Source organism: Malurus melanocephalus, unplaced genomic scaffold, assembly GCF_030028575.1.
Source record: "Malurus melanocephalus ecotype Western Australia unplaced genomic scaffold, MMel_1.1 scaffold_290, whole genome shotgun sequence".
NCBI lineage: Eukaryota > Metazoa > Chordata > Aves > Passeriformes > Maluridae > Malurus > Malurus melanocephalus.
In genome coordinates this window covers 457,802-475,374 of record NW_026623522.1, presented here as the reverse complement: position 1 = coordinate 475,374, position 17,573 = coordinate 457,802, and the positions used below count along the sequence as shown (strand labels likewise).

Here is a 17,573-nt window from a genome sequence, read left to right as displayed (position 1 = left end):
TTTTTTTCCCACCCTTGTAGCCCACAGCAGCCACGGAAGCATTACAGTACCCAGCATGTGCAAGATGGATTAGATGCTGCCAAGAGAAAGGAACAGCTTCCTGTGGTCCTGCTAGTGAAGCCCACGGCTGCAGTGGCTGTGGTGTTACTGTCAAATACCTCAGGGCTGGCACCACATCAGTGAGGTCACCTTCTCAAAATTACATTTGTAACACAGCCTTCTTTAATTTTCTGGTCCTAATATTTGTTTCTGAAAAAAAAAAATCAAAACCAACAACAGAAAAATCCAAGCCTAACCAAATGCAGATTCTTTCCCTCCCATCTTACATACCAGGTATGTGTGACTTCTACATAATATAAAACTTACAACACTGTATTTCTACTTATAGCTCCTATAGATCTGAATGAAAATCCAATATCAAGGAGCCAAGATTTCATTTACCACCCCCCATAAACAACCTATAACCCAAATTTGACCCCACCTAACCAAGAGTCTACAAGATGAGAAAAAACTTCCTGTCCTAAATGCTCTTTGGATCAAGTCTCAGCTTAGATGAAGACTCAAAAACATAATGGATGCATCAGTTCCACCAAAATCAGTGAGGCACCACACACTTAAACTGGTATTAATTACTAACTTCAAGAGTTTTTCTAGACAAGACCTYTGTTCTACGAATATTAAAGCACCAGAATTTTAACTGGCTTCAACCACAGTATTGTAGTCACAGTTAAAAAGAAAACTTCCCCCTTGACAGTGTGAGAAGCATTTTCTTGCAAGTGTGCCTTTAAAATTTAAAAGAAATATCAAGTGGGAAAAAACTCTGTTCTTGTTCCTAATGAATACTTCTTTATACTGAGCTCACACACACGCTATTTATGAAGGAAAATGGATTATACTGCATTTGACAGTTATAGTGCTATAAACATTCATCTAGACCAAGCTCACATTAAAATACCTTTTAAGTGTCACTAAAAAGGCATGAGAAAGCCATATTTATTATTCTCTTATTAAGTCAGTACCATATCAACTATAAACCTGAAGAACAATAGATATATTTGAAACACAGAGTGTTGTAACTTGAACTCAGCATCACAAATATTGAAAGCTGCACCCGTAACCTTCGGCACACCTCGTTATCACAGCACAGCTGCAGGGACAGACAGCTCATAGATAAAATAGATATTGTTATGAATAAATGTGTCAGATCATTCAATAATTGTTGCTCATATGAGGCAGTACAGAAGAAGTGCAGAAATTCCTTCATAAATTGGCCACCCACGGTTTTCCCTCCTTTGTGAAAGAGCCACCTTTAAAATGCACACTCTTGGGATGAAAAGCCACAGTAATTTCAGAGAGTTTTAACTTCAGGGTGTCAGTCACATGAAGCATGGGGGGGTTTTGCCCAGTCCACTCCAGMTTAGGCTCTGTACAGACAGACATACATATATGCATACAGGTGGCTGCAGGAACATTGGCAGGAGTGAGGCACAAGGGAGCTGCAGCTGCTGTGTCTGGTGCTGTGATGGCCATGAAGCCACACCCTCACATGCAGGGCCAAGTCTGGACCCTGTGAGAGATGATGTTCTGGTACCTCCCTGGCTCATCTCACCCTGCCCATTATGCTGATAGGACAATTTTAAAAGGTTCCTCAAAGTTGTAACAGTTTCATCTCTTTAGTTCATTCCCAATTTCAGCTGAGTCTGGATCAGTAGTGTGATGGTAGATTGTTTATTATTTCTCTGCCAAGGCTCATTTTTAGTACCTTCTACCAGAGAAGGCCCACACAGGGAAGGTATATCCAGCAATTTCTGTAAAGGAGCTCAACACAGACAGACTCAGATAAAGAAGCTGTCACTAGGGACCAGGACAAGGAAGGATAAATGAGTGGAACAGAAAGCTTAACAGGCATCTCCAAGTGCGCTGGATAAGAATCATTCCCAAGCCACGCAACTGAGAGTCCATGGGGAAAAGAAAACAAACAAAAGCTAGGCACAAACTACACRCAGCTTCTTAGGCTCCTGCAGTTTTGCTCCCTGATCTTTTGATTGCCTTTATCAAGAAATGCTTGTCATTGCTTCATGCCATGTATATATGAAAAATCACWTCTACCTTCATCCTAGGTGCTGCCTGAAGGCAAGAAGCGCATCTTACACCATTCCTTCATCTTCCAGTGACTTCTCACACCCACCTCAAACGTGCTCTTGAGTACTCATTTGTATAGTAAATCTAACAGGAGCAAAGCACAGGCAGAGCTGCGTTCTTTAACAAGAACTCCCACACCACAGGCTTTGTTTTTGAAGCACCAAAGTCTCTTCCTACTGAGAATGYAACCATGTAATTTGAATTCTTGAGCTATTCACTATAGCATGGCACAGCAATAAGAAGCACAATGCAATTACAAGAAAAACCCCACATATATAATCACTAAATGTGAGAGCATACCTTCCCTGATAGCAGTAAATGGGGTTCCTTCCTCTTCTTGTAATCTAATCACCTTCAATGCCACCAGCTTTCCATTTACCCTGAAAGGGAAAGAGGGGACGGTAAGGAGAAATTTCAAAAAAGCAAAATTACAGAAGAAACAGTATTTCTCATAATAGAACTTGTTTCCGATCATGTATTTATTCAATTTCTTCCTGTCAATGCCAGTGATTCATTTATAGCACTGTAAGAAACACTTCATAGCTTCCATAATGTCAACTTTATATTTTCACACTCAGATGCAATCCAAGAAATGATCTCAGTTTTCTGTGAGTCAGTCTGTTTCCTTTCTACCACAGCTTTGTTACTGAAGCTTTGTTAAGAAGTATCACACTGTAAAATTTGGTTATAAAATATCTGTTCATTATTTGATCAAACTGTTCAAAGAAAAAGGCATATGATTTTCATCAATCACTTCACATGCAGCATATCCAGATTTACACTGATTACCTCCTTCCCACTGCTTGACACACATAATCATAGTCTTCAAAAAGCTACAAAGTTTGAGTAATGAAATAATTTTTAGGTCRTCCTGGCTATTTCTCACTAGGGTAGATTTGTTCCTGAGGCACTTTCTTGACTACATGGCCCAGGCCGCTTTTAGATTATAATAACTCTCCTGTATAAGTTTAAAAATATTTTGCTCTCCAAGAGACAAAACTTCTTAGCAGGTCATTTTAGTGTAAAATCTATTTGGCTTGTTTTCACTTCTAGCATTCAAAATTTCACCACATATGAATTACATTCCAGGCCTTGAAACAAAATCCAAGTGGTTCAGTTTATCTAAATAAGATCTCACCAAAACTGAACGAAGCCAACATTCATTATCCTCTTCAAGAACAAACTCACCGGATGAAACTTTAACAGACACCCCATGTATGACAAGCAATGGWGAGGATTATCTACCAAAAAGGCATCACACAGCTTAAAAAAAAATTATTTTTATTATTAAGATTTATTTCTGTAAAAGCAAAATTAGATTTTAGCTCAGCCACAGAGCTCAAGGACGCTTTGGAGCCTTTACACTGCTGTAGTCATGGAGGCAATTCCCTACTGTACTAAGCCCTAGAAGATGCATTACATTTTCAAAGCAAGATGATATGGACAACCACCAACTCTGAATTCATCTTCTCCCTCAGGCTTTTAATTTTTGCAGTTATATGAGTTCAGTGACGGATGACTACTGTCTTGTTTCTTCTGATTATTCTTCTTTTATAATTACCAAAACTCATTAGCTCTATACAGAACATTGCACAATGACTCTGAGCAAGTTAAGAAACCTTGGTTATCAAAAGATGGTTTACTCATCACCTTCCAATTATTCACAATATTTCAGGCTGGCACCAGTTCAAGTCTCAGGCCACTAGTCACTGCTGAAAGACAATTATCATCTTAACTCTACTGGATTATCTGGATTTCTCCTTATAATTATCTTACATATTTTTATTTGGGTTTATACAGGACTTATGGCGTCAGAAAAAGATAAGCCTTGCCTCAAGTAACTTCATGTGTCATGCTCAGACAGAGGAATAAACCTTATTAAAAGCAGAAGTAGAAGGACTGATGACAGACATGCAGTTCATATACATGTGTAGTTTTCAATTTCTCTGTTAATACATGCATCATATACATATTACTTARATACTTGGATGACTTGCATATTTTACAACAGATGAAATAACTGCAGGAGGAATTTAAGTGAGAAAAACAAGATCATTTTGCAGATAAAGAACAGGACAGATGTTGTGTTCAGAGAAGGCAATGAAAAATACAGTGGAAAAAAGCACATCGAAGAGGTATTRAGGAAACAGGGATATGGAGTCTCCTGATAGAGACAGATAAATAACAGGCAGCGTTGTGTACATTATGTTCTTTTTAATCGGAAGTTCTACATTCCATTGATACATGAAGAGCAATAAATAACAAAAATAGCAGTAATATGGAATTAATTTCAAAGAATTCACAATTAAACGCAGTAGATGAGCTGTGCATTTTAGTTATCATTGCCCTTCTGTCACTGGTACCTGTCATCATCTTCATAGACATSATGGCAACTCCCAGTACTATCAAAATAATCAAACTAATCTCAAGTAGTGTTCCTCTGGGATTTCATTCCCCTCTTTCGTATCATTTATCTCCAATATATCAATCTCTAATTTCCATAATAAAACAGCCTCCTTACTCTCATTTATTACCCAGTCATTACAATCTTTTTTTTTTCCATTTAATTTTCTATAAACAGGAGCATATAAAACTGGAGATGTGAGAAATTATGAAGTATCAATTAAAGAGATAGGGTGTATATTCACATCTTTTAATTATCCTCCCACTGATGCAATCTCAGGATGGTGTTAGATGATGCTGAAGAGATGAGCTAAGGGCTGCCTCAGGGTATAGGTTTCTCCTGAAAAATTCTTGCCACACACTCCTGCCACTGCCTCGTATTTGCTATAATTTGTGCTGGACTTTACAATGTCACTGCTTAAGACCCTAAATAAGAGAAGACTGGCCCTTCCAAAAATAATCAAATCATATTTTTTTAAAAAAAAATTGGAAAGGCATGAAAAAAGAAGAAAAAAAAACACACTAGAAAATATGTAAGAACTGGGTCCACCTTTTGTGAAGCAATGTGTCATAGSATCAAGCCAGCTATGGCACGAAATTACACCCTGAAACTTGTGATGCCATGTCAAAATAATATGGCAGTGCCCTTAAAAACAACACTGAAAAACAGAAACCTGGATAAAATTACCTCTGCAACCTATCAATATTTGTCTTTGCAGACTTCAGAAGTGATCAGATAAGGTTAGCAGAAGATATTACTTCACATTTGTCTTCCACAACTTTCAAAGCATGCTCAGTATTTTCATTATTTTCGAATACCAGTAAAAAAACCTGACAAACAGACTGCCTTTTAGGCAGTGAAATGGCAACACTGCTGCTTCTTTTAACATCTTGGATTCATTAAACCACCTCTATTACTCACTGTCCAGAGCAAACAATTTCACATCTTCTCAAAACAATACCCTTCACTGGGTCAAGGATTACACTTCTCACCTTATGCCCGTCCTGTCAACTGCCTCATTAGTTTCTATTAAGGACAATATTGTCTAAAGAATTCCTGTTTTCTAAGCCATCCTCCCTCCTAAACTGACTTACTTTCTCTTTCTCATCCAAAAACCTTCAGAAAAAGTACAGAAGTCCTAAAGGCTTTCTAGTTATCACACAAAACTACTTTACTCTAGGCAAAACAGCTGCAGCTGATGGACAGTTTCTCAATTTATGGAAATTCAGCACTTTAACATTACATAATATCTTCTAATAAATTTCTGAATATATATGCAATGTAGGCAAAAGGAAAATTAGTCCAAATTGCTTTTCACAACATAAAGTAAAAGTCTGCATACTACAAAAAATACAAATAAACCAGAGATTACAAAAAATGCTAACATAATGTGTTATTCTGCATTTTTGAAACCAACATACATCACCATTACCAAAATTAATACATTTATAAAATGACCATTTATGAGAAARTAGAGAAGACTGGAAATTATTTAAGGCTTTAATGCATCATTAAGAACATATAATACTGATGAATATAAAGTAACTGATGACTTAATTGGCTTCACTGGGGATAATGCTGATGATGCCACACAGAGAACAAAAGAGTACAATAACACTGTTTTCTCAAGTTCTTCAGATATATTTAGATGAAATAAATGTTCTAAATATACACATTTCAAAGAGTCATTTAACATAAAATCTGCCAACTCTGATTTCAATCTGTTTATTTAATACTGAGTTATACCACTGGCTGGAGTTGAGCCTGAGCTCATTATTTGAGCAAGCGCTAAGCTTGGAAACACTTCTGTAAAGAAAAATCAGTAGATGTTATTGGGATGATGCTCTAATTTGTGATATTAATTTCAAGAAACTAATTCTTATGAAGAAAAGTAATTTTCAATTGTTAAATATTCATTTACAGGGAAAGCTCAAAGTTGGATGATCAAACCTTGAGAATATCTAAGTAGAGCTATRCTACTTAGCAATATTAATGTCATAAACAGACACCTAAGACTCCAAACAGACCATGGGGGCCTATTGCTCTGCCAGAAATTTCCTTTGAAGAAACCTGACAGAAGCATGTTCACTGTAGGTTTAGTCAGCTGATTATTCTACCAACGAATAACTAATTCTATATTGAGGGAAACACTTCTTTTAATCATTATCATAAAAGGCAGTTCAGCATAAACATGGTTTATATTATATTTTTCTTACTAAAAATGACTTATGTTTCTAAGTAAAAGCCACTCCCACTCCCTGCTAAAGCCCTACCATGTAAATTCTCAATGGACTAATATGGGCCTTGAATTTCTCTTTGAATCCCACCATCTTTTAACCTCATCCGAGACAAAAGTTACCTTGTTTTAGTAGAAGCTGGTGGATTAAAGATAATTCATAATGCTGACATTTATTAGAGCTGAAAAAACAGAAGATCAAAGAGTTTCAAGAGAGATGAAGAATTTAAATTATTAATTACTGCTGTCACTGGAACTCAGGAGCCAAGGCAGTCTCGTAAAAACAACGTGGCAGCCCTCAAACAGGAGCAGGTAAGAGTTTACCTCCAGGTCCCTCACTCCACACCAGTTCACACCACCCAGCAGCTCCTCCAAGCACAGGGCTGGGCTTGACCTGTGCCTGCTGCAAGGAAATCACCTGGAGGGCAGCAGGGAAAGCAGTGCCAAGCACCATCCTGCCCCACACAGCTCGCAWCCCTCCCGGCCCCACTGATGCTCACACAGGGAGAATTTGGAGACACACACAGAAATATCCCTGATAAGTAAGGTGGCCTCTCACAACTGTGCACGCCAACAGTCACAGGGGATCTTCTGAGAGATGCTGCTGCTCAGCTAGCTGGAAAATGCATTGGTGCACAAAGGCAGCTGGCAAATTACTTCAGTGTTTTCCTTACATTCCAATCACACATATATGGCCAATAAGGCACTATCCAGTGAGTCTACCATGTGTATGCAATGTAACTACGCTCTATCCTAGYTTTTCTACCAAGTTTTCCAGGACAGACCTGCATAAGTAATGTAATAGACTTACTTTCTTCAGTTTTGTCCCCCACTGTGTAATAATACTACTAATAATACCGAGTCACCTTTTTAAACTGCTTTGAAGGTTACACAGCATATATAGTGCAATTTCTTTTTATATATTTAACTACAGAGAAAATAAAAATCCCAATCTTTCTTTTAAATGCTGAGAAATTCACTCAGTAAGTGATCAATATAGTCAATGACTCATCTTCTAGTTAGAATCCTAGTAACTTATTTTAGTACTTACTCYACTTTAATAACATTTTCCACCATTTGGCATTTTAGTTGAACATGTAGTTATCATTAATTTTCTATCTAGTTCAACTAGAAGTTATTGTCATTATTAAAGATTTCCACAGATACTTTTTAAAGCATTTATGTACACAATTTATGATACCACTTGCCTACAAAAAAATCAGTTAAGGAAATCAGTTAAAAAATGAGGGAGGAAAAAAGAGAAAGCCTAGTTGGTAACCATAAAGTGCCTTTTCATAACCCATGAATATGTATTCCTTTTCCAGMCATCTGTTATCCTCAGATGAAAAGTGTTTCCTTTGTAGAGCACTAATTTCACACAATTTTCAAGAAATAAAGAAAAGGTTAAGAAAGTTTAGGTCTTGGAAGAAAGAAAGGCAACATGAATCAGAATAATTTTGAACTATCAGTTTAAATAAATTGGCCATAACATGAAGAAAAACTTTCCTGTGAACAGGACTGMTGTACATGAAACTTTTCAGGGAGCCTGTGAACCCAATACCTCACATGGGCACAGAGTAAAAACAGGGAATGATTAAAAAATGGCAGCTTGACCACTGGAAGCTTATGGCACTTGCAATAGGTTGAACATAAAAGGCAATCAAAGAGTCAAGGAAGTTTCACRACAAGTAAAAGAAATTCTGTAACTTCAAAAGCAATTAGTGCTGTCAGTCATCAGTGAAATGATGCTTTCATCCTCAGTGAAAGTTCCAGCATCATAAATATGAAAATCAAAACACACACATCATGCCTTTCCTCGTGAGCATCCACACATATATTTATGAAATCTGATGGTCAGCTACAGTCAAAACAATACATCATGGCAACAACAAGTACAGGTCATTCCCACTGATTATTCAAAGATTCCCTGATGCCCCAAGAATAACACAGCATGGAAACCACAGACAGTGCAGAGCATGATGCCTGCCTGAGCACAGTTTTTCTCCACTTTGCACCATGAATGCCCTATTGATTTTTAAAGTGAATAGTAAAAGGTACTGCTTTTGATGGAGATAAATGTCAAATGCCCTGGCTACCTGAAAAAATACATTTTATCTTTGGGTACAAGTTAGAGTCACCTTGAAAACAAAAAAWTCAGATTTCAAACTGAAATGGGAGTGGTGCCTTGACTGAAGGACTGCCCTATCTCTGCAGCCTTTGAACTCTTGCTTCTACTGTGCTCAGCTCTGGGCTCTGCTCTGTGCTCTACTGATTTCTCATCCTAATAGTTAAACAGGATAGGGACCGGAATTCRTTAGAACAAGTATTTTATTAAGGATAAGTTGAAATGATGCAATTTTGGGTAGGGAAATTAGGAAAAAATGTCTTGATTGAGCTATTACAAATTCTACACATTTCTTTGATACTATTAGCATATCCAATACAGTAAAAGTACCCAAAAAAAGTAAAAGTACAGTAAAAAAATCACATGGGCWTTCAAGAAGCAGATCGAGATCACAGTGGAGATACCACTGGTGTGCCTCTCAAAACACAGACACATGCTGTGCAAGCAGCAGTCACAGATCACATCTCTCTAATTGAGGTAATCTTTTTTAATTCTTTGCCTTGAAGGTCAAGTGAACACAGTGGGAGAGGATGGAAAGCACGCCAGCTCATAATATTGCCAAAAGCACAGGTTTTTGCCTTAAGTGCAATCTGCAGAGCTCCCAGCGGGGGAATGCGAGGCCTTTGCAAGGGGCTCTGGTTGGCAGCAGCTCCCTTGTGCTGTCACCAGCTTCATCTCCACTCTCACAACTCACATCAACATTTATGTGCCACACATCGAGCCAGATCCCACTGCTGYGTGTTCAGGTAAATTTACAATCGAGCTCAAGAGGGAAGAAGGTTAACAGCACAGGGAGACACACGTGTCAATACACCCACAGACTGCACTTCCTCAGCTCACCCACTCCGTGAAACCATACAGGAATTCAAAGGGCACCYATTGCTCTGCACCTACTCCATGGCAAATGTCCAAGGTGTTAGGCAAATACAGAGTCAATGGAACTTGCATCATTTTTCACAGTGYTACCAGTAAATTACTCGGCCCACTTCTCCAAAATTTTACATTAAAATAAATCCCTTCAATGTCATCTGAATTTCATGCAGTAAGCAGCCACTTGGGGTTTTATACAAGTAAAATATGAGAATCTAGCCTGAGTGAAAGTAGAAAATGAACATGCCAAGATGAGTTTCATTACACRAGTCTGATGTGCAACACATGAAATCAAATAGATCTGCCTATTGATGCAAGCTTCAACCAGAAAAAAATAACTGCTTAGCTGTTTCTCCTATAAACAAAAAAGCCCAGCCTAAAAGAATACTGCTTCACTTCCCTCAATAACAAAGTCCTATTCACTCTGCTGCTTCTTCACCCCAGGGATTCATTTTTATCTGACTTCAAAAAAACAAGTCCATCATCCAGTAAAAGGAATTAACCCATTTCATTTCATTTCACTTGCCTGGAATACTACCAAAGATGTTCAGAAAGATAGAAAAGTAATGGGTTTTATAGGAAGACAAGGGCTTGGTATCATTTATCCTGCTCCAAGGTGTAAAAAGCCAGGATTGTCTTGGAAGCAAGTTACTGCACATATTACTTTAAATTTTAGGAAGTGAATGGCTGGCTTTGTGTGTTTTCAGACAGGTATGTATCTTTTAGACTATCCAAACAGTATGCTAAGATTAAGAATGTYTTATTCTATCATTATGATCAGCAGGGGAAATCATTTTAAAAGCTGAAATGCTTCTCAGGAAATGCATTAAAAAAACCCAAACTCTACTACTTGCCACATGCAGCTGGTGACAAATATTGAGAAAAATAATTCTGAGTACAAAGCGTCATTCAAAACAGCTCAATACAGTCTTAAATTTTCCATAATCAACTACAGTTAAGGACACATCTCAGAAACATTTTGGCAAAATGAAAAAAGCAAGCATTAGAGTTKTTTACAGATTCTCAGACATTTTTACCAAAATCCACTTGTTGTGTAAGAATTACCAGTTCCAGTTTTTCCCTCATTCTGCATTGTGCCATGAGAGCTCAATCCTTCAGCAGTCAAACTGGGCACACCAAAATAAACAGCCCTCTTTTGCTCTTTTGTATTCCTTCTGAGTCTCTAGGCAGGGGAACGCAGAGATAGGAACACAGAGATGCATATCACAATCTCACCCTTCATAACCACAACAGAGTCTAGAAAAAAATATCTGCATCTATTCCTGTATCATTTTAAGATAAAGCTACAGAGAGTCAGAGTCTGTGTGCCTGAAAAGCAGCAGCCAGGTTCAGGTCTCAGCCGTAGATTCATRGAATTGTTTAGGTTGGAAAAGATTTATATCATTGAGTCCAACCATGAACCCAGCACTGCCAAGCCCACCACTAAAACATGTCCCTAAGTGCTATACCTGCACATCTTCTAAATTCCTCCAGGGAATGGCCAGAGCCAACATTGGCCCATCCATTCACCCCATCCATGCCTGTCCATCTATGTTCCCCAAGAGCACATCACAGCAGTGATTCTCCTTCTTCTCACCTAGGTCACAGATTCCTCAACTTCTCACAGGGACAGAAGAGGTAACAGGGMTACATTACATCAACAAATAAGTCCTTTTGAAATAGCAGGTAACACCTGTAGTGTTTCCCAAGTTCTTCACAGCTTTTTCCTGCTGAGAAGTAATTCAACTCTCTCTGGTTCAAGAAACAGAAGCCTGGACTGGAGGTGCTGAATCTGGATAATGTTGGATAATATGGAAATTAYTCAATTCTCAGTGGGAAAAATAATTTCAAAAAGGTGAAGGAATACTACTATAATAGTATATACTACTGTTATATTCTACTATAACAGAAGAAGTACTCTCTGCATACAAATTCTTAGCCATACTCTGGTTACACATACCTTTTTTAAGAACACATTTTAAAGACCTTGCAAAAGTTGTTRCAAAGCAACAGGATAAAGTGGTATGTAATTGTTTTTTTTAACTTTCTCTACTTATCCAGAGCAAGCTGTTTATAATAGAGAAAGCAGTGTGCCCAGTAATTTCAATTTRTTATTCAAGTACCATTAAAATCATTGAAGTATTTCTTTCAGATTTGCAGGCAACTCTACTAAAATGAATATTTCTAACCAATCTATGTTTCATAACATGTTCCCAAGTCACCACTTAATGCAATAGCTTAATGCAATAGGGAAGGATTTTGCTTTGTTTTTAAATTTTAGTGTGTTCCACTGACTGATGGGACATGCAGTGACCCCGCTGCCTTAGTTCAGTCTTACTGAAAGCTGAGACATATGGACTGATTGTCATCAGATACTCACTGTGATTTTACTAAAGGGTTTTAGTAATAAGGCACAATCTGAAATCTATGCTGTTTCCTCATATTACATAGACCCCAATAAAAAACTTGCAGTATAAAATGTCTGGAACTTATGGTAATGCATAACTGAGCCATTAACAACACAACACAGCATTTCCTCAAAGAAAGCTGCCAGTGAAAGACAATAGCTGCAGTGGCATGGCAGAAGTGTGAATATTTCTTCTACATTTAGAACATTTAGATGTTTTTATTCCTATCAGCTGTCATTTTGCTCATCAATACCTAAGCTACTGAGAGATGAAGATACTCTCATCCTGATTTATTACAAATATTTAGTGAAAAAAAGATTATGTTTAATACCTAACCAAGTCAATGACCCTGGAATATGTCCTATTTTTTTCTAATACTTATTCTATCCTATGATCATCACGATATTCTCTGCTGGAATGGCAGAGTTGCCTCATGTATCATTGACCAGCCAAAGTTCTTAAATAAAGGTATCACATGTACCAAATCCCTCTTTCAGGACTGCTTTGTTTTTATTGGAAATCAGATTATAAAATCTTGGTTAAATATGTGAAATGGCACAAGACACTCTGCTTCAYAATGGATAACTCTGAATGGAAGCACTGGCTGAAGAAGTATACTTTCAGTGTGTTTACTGAGTTATGTTATGCAATATAGAAGCACTTAGGGCATTTGGGGATAAAAATGTTGCAACAAATAACATTAAAGTGCCTGAAAAAATATTTGACATGTATAGAGTAGATTATTTTGAGGTAGAGTAGTTGCAACGATTGTAAATAAATTCTTGTAAACAAACTAAACCTAGAGTAGTCCAAAATTCCATTCATTCCCTTCATGTTGTTTCATTAATGTTTTTTAATAATGATAAACACAAGAGTAACAACTTATCATATATATTCAGCATTGCTCTCAGACCATCAGAAAACCCGCTTGCCAGCATATTTCACTTTTACCCCTAGAAATTAATTTGGATATGGATATCRAGAAAGTAGTACAAGATTAAAGCACAAACAAAACATCAGATTAAAAAGGACCACATCCTGTTCTGATGGCAAGGCAATGTGTTACCTGTGCAATATGGTCTCAGCCTCTGTCACTAGAGGATATGGCAGGCAGGAGCACTTTGGCTCACAGGGATCTATGCACATGTTCAGCAACATTAGTTGATACTTTCTTCATTTACATGCAAAATTAAATGAAAAAGACATCACTTACTTGCTTTTTCCTTTGTATACTGTGGCATAGGACCCTTCCCCTAGTTTTTCCAGTTTTTCATATGAGTCTGCTTTTCCAAACTTAGGGCTTGTAGGCTAAACAAAACAAAAAAAAATATGACCTTTTAGCATATATTTCACCCATAATATGAACTGCTTTGGTTCAGCCTTTAGAGACATTATTATCAAGACTCATAAATAYGCCTGTTTTCAGTAGTCATCAACAGCAAAAAAAAAAATTAACAGGGAAAAAATTAATTAATATTTACTCAAATAAAATATCATTCAACAACCCAGATGGTAGTTGCTAATATCAACCATGCCCTTACATCACTGGATCCATCAGAAGGATTTTGTTCTTTATCAAAGAGACGGTTCTGTTTTATTTTTCACATTCACCACTTCATAGAGGGAAAAAGATCACTGACAACCAAAGCATCTTATCTGTGTTTAGRGATCTAAACAGCAGCCTTAATCTGCCCTACAAAATCAGACTAATAGAGCTGTTTAATCATTTTTTCTTTCTTATTTTTTTCAGACTAAAGCCCATCCAAAAACATTTCTCTAAGTAGTCAATGTCCCAGTACATCAATCACAGTTCAGAGAGTGGTCAAAATRCTACAGGAAAGCATCTTTAATAACAGCATCTTGATTCTGTATTACRATTACAGTCTTCAGATTGTGGATGTAAATCACACAATACTTTAATGYACATGTTATACAGTTGATTAAAGTTCTGCATGCTCAGTATCTGCAGCCTGAGTGAGGAGTCTAAAACTGAGTTAAGCTCAGCAATGATTCTTGCTCAAAGGGTCACACAGCTCAGCTGGCCTTTGTGACACTGATACTTGCCTCCTTTTTACACYGTAAAACAGGGAACAACTCAGCATYGCAAAACCAGAAATTCACCTGACATTAAAAMTTTCCACTGAAATTCTGAGAAAATGTTTGACTTTTTGAAGTGCATCTTATTTTCCSAAATTTCCCCATTTTCCAGYTGTCTATAAGGAAAGGGCATTTWATATTTCCTCCAAGACCAGATGGACATTGCAAAAAACTGACCTGCAGCTGCCCTCAGCATCACCTTCATATCTTTTAGACTGCAGTGCTCAGATATCCTGTACCTAAACCAACCAAAAGGTCACAGAGAAAGTTTGGAGGGTCAGCACTAATACTCAAATCACACACAGTGACTGATTTGATAGTACTCTGGTTAAATGCTACAAAGAAAAACAGAAGAAACAAACACAGCAGGTTTAGGGCTGAATTCAACTGGGATGAGCCACGTGCAGCTGCACACATGGTGCACTCACATTCAGGCCCTTTCTCTGATTTAGAAAAAGTATTCATGTTTCAGTTTTTTTGAAAGGAAACAAGCATTACGGTAGAGGGCACATCTGTGTGGAAATTCCTGTTAAACCATGGTTCAAAGTTTTAAATCAACTGACCCTAAAAATTGCTTCTGTTTAAAGAGATCAGGACATCCCAGGTAAGCTGACTTGGTGCCTCATACTTGTCCACTATCCTCAATTTACCATTAGCCAGAAAATGCAAATATTCTGTCTCCTCAACTATTCTTCATTTGTCCTGTGCAAAAAATTCTGGCACTTTGGCTACTATACACCTTTTTGATATTAACATTSCAGCTTTCTATCAAATGGTATAAGGACATACATATGTATGTTYGCAAAATTGAGCCCTTTCACCTCTCTCCAATTCAAAGAACAACCTATTATTTTGYTATCCAACTCCTAAGTATTAATGGACTTACACAAATTTGTCATRTGGAAGCTCTCAGATCTTTTTCCTGCTGCTTTATTTGGAACATTTCATTATAGATAAGGCAGTAATATTCTTGGTTTCAATCTGTGCTTAAAAAGGCTTTCTGCCTGGTTTAAAACAAATTTTAGTATTTTTACTAATCACAGTTTTATTATGGATGTCACTAATAGAGGTGAYTAAAATATTTATTCAAGTAGCCTTCTCATTTAACTATCCAATTATGGACTAATGCAACATTTAAAAAACTTCAGAAAAAAAGTGGTTGGATGTTTAAATGCCTTGAATACAATGAAGAGGGAGTGCAAAGTATTTCCCAAATTGCAGGCTGCAATGAACACACAGTGAGTAGCTTTGTTTGGAGTGGCAATGCTGCCCTAGTTAACAGTGAATAGTTCACTGTTGGCTTCCTCACAGAAAAAGGACAGGGTTTATACATGTGTTTCACATCCATTCTTATTTTCACACTGAGATTTACTTTTATTCCCTACCGCTGGAAACCATTATCTAAAGGTCACAACAACGTGTAAAGCCTTAAGATCCTGATAGGAAACAGGATGCCTTTAATCCATTACCACACAGTAAATCACCAACAATAATTATCCCTACAACCTCAAGCTCATTTCTCCATAGTCCAGCTGCCAGAAGCACAAACTGGAAGTCGTGCCTTTTGACTCACTCTCCTCCTGGAAGCTGCTGCATCCTCACCAAGAACAGGGAAGGCTCTAAAAGCTGGCGTTGGCTGGATCAGGRCAGTACAGCAAGGCTGCTCTGCCATCCTCCCCACACAGCCCCATCTCTCATCTGCTCACACTGGGGATCAGCAGCCGAAAAACAGCCCAACCCCAGTGCCTGAGCAGCCTCCTGCCCTGTGTGCAGCAAAAAAAAAAGATGAAATCTTCCCCTTTCCAGGCTACAGCACCTCTGCCGTGCAGCACAGCTCTGCTCCAAGTGGACCATTAGACTGGATCACCCTGGTTCTCCACTATTAGACATCCCTTTGTGACACTGGACATTATTTTTCCTTACATTTGTAATCTTTAAAGCCTTACAATTTTTGAAGGCATGTGGTGCAGAAAAGCACTCCAGAGGATTTTATCCAAAAAAAAGGTAAATAAATTCTGAGGCAAAAAAATACATATAATAATATGAATAATTTACATGATACTTCTTAATGATGCACCAAAACACTCAGCTTTACTTTAGACAATGAAGGGACAGCTTTAGCATTTCCCCAACATTTTCTCAATTTTTAAAAAATGAAATGTCATACACTAATACTAGCTTCCAATTACAAATTGCTTATAAAACTAAGAAGTTCAGACACTTCTTACATTTCCTTTTATTTATGTATTATATACAGATTATGGAAGATGGGCTGAAATAATGCAAAAATACATAACTTTTCAAAACTTATRTTTTCAGCTTGAAGGGATCTACATAAAGGGGTATGGAAGAAATCTAAATAATTTCAAGTTCCACATGACTGCTGAAAACTATAACCATTTCAGCCTACTTTCCTTTATTATTACAGTCCCATTCATATGGGTGTTTTTTCAGCTTCATGGATATGAATTCCATTATTCAGATCTCTCCACATTTAAACCATTTCTGTTTAAAAAAATATGCCTTGTTACAGCAAGCTTGGTGGCTTTTTTAATAAATGCTAATATTAAAATCAAATACAAAAACCCCACTTTTAAGCACGATTACTTCTACAAAAGTGTTTTATTTCTTCTAGTAGAATATGTGGGAATACACATACACAGAGATTTGTGTTTGTTGAAGCACAGGAGTCCCATGCTCTGCCTGGGATGTTGTTGACTGAAATACACACAGTGAGTGACATATCCAGAGCACATCAGATGTACAGGGCTTGCATCAGCCACTGACAGACATCACAAGCAGCAGACTCACAAGAAATTCCCCTGCATTTTATATAACTGGTGCAATCTCCCGGTTTGACCCAGACAATATTTCTCAATGGAAAACAGATTTTAGCTGAACATGTGTGTTTTGGTAAAAGTTTTTCAAAGCTTCTTTTTGAAGATTTGAACTTACTATACTTCTATAACTACTGTTTTTCYGTTTCTTTTGATCCATCTTACTTCTTTTTAGCCCTCTAAAACAACAACAGAGAATCACAGATTTATTTAGGTTTGCAAAGTCTTTAAAGATCACCAAGTCCAACTCTAATCCTATCACTGCCAAGCTCACTAAGCGTCCCCAAGCACCACATTTATACTTTTTTTAAATACCTCCAGGGATTGTGACTCCACCACTTCCCTGGGCAGCCTGTTGCAGTGCTCAGCAGCTCTTCTATGTACTAAACATCATTGGGACTACTTAGGCATAAAGAAGCCTGTTGCTCCATGTTACAGCTCTACATTTACAAAA

General features: G+C 37.5%; 1 protein-coding gene across 2 annotated transcripts in view; it reads right to left on the bottom strand.

Moving 5' to 3' along the window:
* CDK14 (cyclin dependent kinase 14) overlaps positions 1 to 17,573 on the bottom strand; it is a 310,018-nt gene that overhangs the window by 203,608 nt on the left and 88,837 nt on the right. For both annotated transcript variants that reach the window (XM_057376776.1, XM_057376777.1), the window contains exons 4-5: positions 13,399 to 13,493; positions 2,443 to 2,522 (exon numbers count right to left, since the gene is read on the bottom strand). In XM_057376776.1, the coding sequence (XP_057232759.1) occupies positions 2,443 to 2,522; positions 13,399 to 13,493 (175 nt within the window). The remainder of the gene's footprint in view (positions 1 to 2,442; positions 2,523 to 13,398; positions 13,494 to 17,573) is intronic.